At 44.7% G+C, this 5,721-nt stretch overlaps 1 protein-coding gene across 1 annotated transcript; it reads right to left on the bottom strand.

The window, feature by feature from the left end:
- Positions 1-1,355: 1,355 nt before the first annotated feature.
- Positions 1,356-4,775, bottom strand: LOC125235794 (uncharacterized protein K02A2.6-like). Its single transcript, XM_048142380.1, has 3 exons — positions 4,706-4,775; positions 4,222-4,544; positions 1,356-1,869 (listed from the first exon to the last, which is right to left on the bottom strand). Exons 1-3 carry the CDS (start codon positions 4,773-4,775, stop codon positions 1,816-1,818), a joined length of 447 nt encoding a protein of 148 aa, XP_047998337.1. The 3' UTR covers positions 1,356-1,815.
- Between the last annotated feature and the right edge of the window lie 946 nt (positions 4,776-5,721).

The raw sequence follows: 5,721 nt of genomic DNA, 5'->3' as shown, positions 1-5,721 counted from the left end.
GTCGACAATAACATAGCTAGTTTCCTACTAGTCAAATCAGCTTCATTTAAGTGTCGCTAAAGAACAGCGTCTGAGGAGGAATACGGTCAAGCATCTTTATATCTTTCTCTTACATTGTCGACTAATTTTGGGCTTTAACTGCATAAAAATTATAATCATAGTAATTGTAGCAATTAGTGTAAAAATGAATTATAAAGCGACGGAATCTCGTCGTAAAAAAACTGTCTCGAGAAGAGTCTGCGAAAGTAGGTGTTTTTAGGGTTTTTCTTAATTGGAGATAGGTCAATTATCGCCCCTGGTAAAATGGTACACAAAAGCGCTACACGTTACGGTTGAATGGACTGATTAACCCCTCAAGCACCTTGTTCCAGATCTGTCCCAAGCAATTTAAACTCTAATTCCGTAGGTAATTTTTGACAACGGCGTTCCAGGGGTTAAAGAAACAAGCATACGGTTCGCCTGAAGAAAAGTGATCACCGTAACCTATGGACGCCTGCAACTCAAGGAGTGTCACATGCGCGTTGCCAACCCATTAAAACTATTATAGTACATCTGCCTACAGACAAAATAACCTGTCATTGGACTCTTTTCCGCAAGGGCTTTGTAATATATGTGCATAGGTGCATTAAAGGAAAGTCACACGTCCGTTTCGCAAGCTGTTTATTATGAGACTAAATGGCGGTAGGTTCATAACTGCCTACCTATATACATATCATTACTCTCTTCTTAAATCTAACATAGGTATTATTACAAAATGAAAAAAAGGTCAACTCTCAGTCGGCCAGCAAAAAGTCTAATCATAGTTCATCGTTAAAGAAAATTATCCGTTAAAATCTATAACAAACAAAACCACTATATCTTACTCTCCTCTTAATATAACGTAAACAATTTGTATCTATACCTAGATACACGTCATAATGCACAGCTGGATTGCCTCATACATGTATAGGTATACATGGGTAACCACAACAAGGGCATGCGTATTAAATCTAAACCGGAACGCAAATCAGCTGATACGTTGTAGGTAGGTATATGAACGTATTAAACAGGTATTTATTTATTATTAAGTATAAGTAAATAAATGTAATTTTTCAGGTATCTAGGTAAGTTCCTAATTATTGAAATTAAAAAATACAAGTTTAACTTAGTATTAACTCTGAATTTTACCAACTTAATGATGCACTTACATGGTATTAAAAACTCCTTACTGCATTCGAAGCAAATATGATACACATACACAACTTGACGTCTACTTTAAGTTCATTTTTTTTTTTTTTTTTGCATGTAGTAAGGGGTTTACACAAATTTAACGTGAGTAATTAAAATTAAAAATGTAGGTATATGAGTAGGTATATAATATTTATAATATGTACTTGGGTAACCAGTATCTACTCATCCCACTTAAAATACTATCTGTACGTATGAGTAGGTACATAGGTAACTTATATTAAGTTTTTTAATCAACACCTCTAAGGGACCTTTCGTGAACGTTATTGCAACGCGATAAAGTGTACAATGGTAAATTGAGATTACACACATAACAAGAACTAAATACACCTAACGTAAATCCTTAAAATTTGTATTTCGGTGGATTTAAAATCCGGCACTCTCTCACATGACGGGGTTGAGGCGGTTCCGGGGGCGGCAAGGGCGACGTTTGGAGATAGTTACCGGGACCGGCGGTCGGTGTCGGCGGTGTACTGCGGCGCGCGCCGCCGGGCGTCGTGGCCCGGTGTGTCGGGCCCGGGGTGCCGGGCGGTGTCGCCCACGACTCCGCTTGCTCTGGCGTACCTGGAGTGGGCGCGGCTTCTCTTGTCATGTTCTCTGGTGCCAATGGTCTGTCTTGTGGTAAGAGTAAAGCTGATGGATCTGAAGGGCATACTAAAACACTTGAACGCCGCTTTAGCTGATCGACGTGCCTATGGGATCCCCTACCTAAATTATCTAACACTGTATAGTCGGTCGTTCCCTCTCTCCGTAATATCTGACCCGGTATCCATTTAGTATCGCCCTGGTATTGGCGGGCCCAAACGAGTTCACCTGGCTGAAATGTACGTTTTACACCTGCCGTGCTAGACATTTGTTTCTTTTGGGACTCGCGCACTTTTTTCTCACAATCCGGTCTAATAGCATCTAATTTAGTACGTATTTGCCTACCTATCATTAACGCGGCAGGACTTTCTCCCGTTGTGCAATGTTCGGTATTACGGTAATGTAATAAAAAAGTATTTATGGCTATATTTATATTTTGCTTTTGTCTAATAGCTTTTTTAATAACTCTTTTAATCGTGCGTACGGAGACCTCGGCTGCGCCATTCGACGCTGGATGGTATGGCGCAGAAAACAAATGTTCTATACCATTATTTGTCAAAAATGCCGCCAACTCTCGACTCGTAAACGGCGGTCCATTATCGGATACCAGTTGTCTTGGTAAGCCCCAGCGAGCGAACGCCTCACTGAGTTTCTCAATTGTATTAATTGCAGAGGTACTACAACGTGGAAAAACCTCTAACCACTTTGATCGCGCATCCACCAATATGAGATAAGTTTCCCCACCTATCGGGCCTAGAAAATCCACGTGCACCCTGGACCAAGGCCTCGCGGGAAATGGCCACGGCTGAGGGCCGTGGCGGGGCGGTGCGTCGGCCTCGGCCGCGCACACCGTGCATGCGCGACACATGGCCTCCACGGCCTCATCGACGCCGGGCCACCATACGTAACTTCGAGTGAAAGCTTTAGTTTTCACTATACCCATATGACTTTCATGCAATAAAGTTAATATTTTTTTGACAGCTATTAGGTACCACAACGCGATGTCCCCACATGACACATCCTAATTCCTCGTAAAGTTCACTTTTCCTATTGTGATAAGGACGTAAATTTTCTATTTCTATTTCGGCTGGCCAACTCGATCGTAAATAACTTAAAACCCGACCTAAAATTGGATCGCGTTGTGTTTCTCTTTTGATTTCATGATAGTCTAGCAACATTTCATTTTGTACAAAGTGCAAATAAGTTTGCTCAGGGGGTGGCCCGTCTAGCGATGTTGCATTTTTCACCGGTACCGGCAAGCGAGATAACCCGTCGGCGCCGTTCGCGTCTGTCCGCACATATTCTATATCGTAGGTATATGCCGAGAGCTTGATCGCCCACCGCTGCAATCTACTCGCTACCATCGCAGGGATACCTTGTTTTGGACCGAATATACTAACCAGAGGTTTATGATCAGTTCTTAACACAAAACGTCTACCATATAGAAACTGATGCAATTTTTCAAAACTAAACACGATGGCTAAGGCTTCTTTATCAATTTGCGAATAATTACGCTCCGCGTCATTAAGTGAGCGCGAGACATAGGCTATGGGCCGCTCCGCCGCCGCGCCCGGTCGCGCGCCGCCGCCGCCGCCGGCGCAGGGTTGAGTCAGCACACCAGAAATTCCGCGCGAACTAGCATCTGTCGTGAGGATTAGAGGTTTGTTCTGATCGTAATGCATCAGTACTTCTCGGCGCTAACTAAAACCTGTTTGATTGTTTTAAATGCCGTTTCACATAGTTTACCCCATTTCCAGGCCACGCCTTTTCTAAGCAGGTCATATAAAGGCGATAATATAGTACTTAACTTTGCTACAAACCTTGCATAAAAGTTGACGACGCCTAAAAATGATTTTAATTCTGTTATATTCTGTGGTCGTGGAATTTTTACAATGGCCTCAATTTTGGCCGGATCGGCTTTAATGCCGTCCTTAGAAATAATAAACCCTAAGTACTGAACTTCTTCCGTAAAAAAGGAACATTTACTTTTTTTAGTTTCATACCATGACTATGTAACTTCTGTAAAACCTTGTCCAATATCAATAAATGTGATTCCACATCTGGGGTACCAATTAAAATGTCGTCTAAAAAAACTTCTACCTGTGGAATATCCTTCAGTAGATTTGACATGATTCTCTGAAAAATACCTGGGCTAGAGGATAGACCATAGACCAACCTATTGTACTTAAACAATCCCCTATGTGTATTAATAACCGTATATTGTTTCGAATCATCCAATTCTATCTGATTATACGCTTGAGTTAAATCAATTTTTGAGAAAACGCGAGCCCCATTCAACCTTACTAATAAATAAATCTTTGGCAACGGGTACCTATCGATCAGCAAATTCGGGTTCAATGTGATTTTGTAATCCGCACATATTCTCAATCCGCCATCAGCTTTACGTACCGGCACCAGAGGCGTAGCCCACTCCGAGGTGTCGACGGGCTCGATGACGCCGCTGCGCAGCATCTCGTCCAGCTCGTGGTCCACCCGGTCCCGCAGCGCGTAGGGCAGCGGGCGCGCGCGACAGTACACCGGCGCCGCGCCCTCCTTCACGCGAAGCGTCGCCTTGCCGCCCGTGAACCGCCCCAAACCGCCGCTAAACAGCTCCTTATATCTGTCGAGTAATTTACACAATTCATTATTACTCTCGATCTGACAATTTAACACAGGTATCCTAATTCCTAGCTCTTTTAGCCATTGCCGGCCTAAAATGGTGGTCGTACCCCCTCAACGACGAACAGTTCCAACTTTTTTAATGTACCTTCATAAACAACCTCCGGTCTTATAATTCCCAACGGTTTGAATTTACTCCCATCAAGAAAAGTGAATGACAATTTGAAAGGCCTTATAGGCCTATGCCTAAAATATTTATAATAGTTTGCCTCACTAATGCAGGATATCGGGGAGCCCGTATCGATTTCCATGTCTAATATGATGTTGTCTACGTGCATAGACATGCTTACCGGTCTGTAGTCGTTTAAACATAGGTGATGCAAATTTTCTTCCAATTCAGTTTCCGACGAATTGTCCTCGTCGGCCCCTGGAGTCTCATAAGTGGCCTGGACGTGGTGCAGGGCGCGCCGCCCGCGCCGCGCCCCGCGGCCGCGCCGCGCCTGCCGGCGGCGCCCGGCCCGCGCCCGCCGGGCGCTCCCTGGCCGCTACTGCCGCTAGCCGATCCCCAAGACGGGCATACCCGCCTCAGATGGCCCACGGAACCACACTTGCTACACGTGAAGTTCTTATAGCGGCACGCTGCTTCGCGGTGGTCTTGCCGTCCACAAACTGCACATTTGGGCGCATTGTTCTGCATATTGCTAGCACTGGCACTGTTGTTCCGATTACTGCCTATATTTCCGCCACGTGGTCCCGGTGTGATCGCATTTACGGACGCCATATCTGATCTGCCTACGGTGCTCTCGCTCGCACACGGGCGTTCTACCGTAGCCGCGTCCCTCTCCGCCGCTTCCAACGAGAGCGCGAGGCTTACCGCTCTCGCATAGGTTAGATTTTTCTCGGCAAAGAGACGTTGTTTTATAGTGTCACTTTTTAATCCACACGTAAATTGATCACGGAGATTGTCCTCTAATGATGACGAGTCGAACTCGCAGTGCTTCGACAACTTCTTGAGTTCCGTGAGATACTGTGCCACGGATTCCTCTGCCCCTTGGCGCCGCAGTCGAAAACGATACCTCTCGGCCATAAATGAAGGTTTAGGTTCCACATGGTCTTGCATTATTTTAACGACGTCAGTGTATTTCAAATCCCCAGGCTTTTTAGGGCTGGTTAGATTTCTCAACAATTCGTATGCGTCTGTGCCCATAACTGCAATTAGCGTAGGTAATTGTACATCTTCCTTAATGTCGTTTGCTTTAAAATACATCTCCAGACGCTCGATGTACATTG

This window comes from Leguminivora glycinivorella, chromosome 18 (genome assembly GCF_023078275.1).
Source record: "Leguminivora glycinivorella isolate SPB_JAAS2020 chromosome 18, LegGlyc_1.1, whole genome shotgun sequence".
NCBI lineage: Eukaryota > Metazoa > Arthropoda > Insecta > Lepidoptera > Tortricidae > Leguminivora > Leguminivora glycinivorella.
This window is presented reverse-complemented; position numbering and strand designations above follow the sequence as displayed.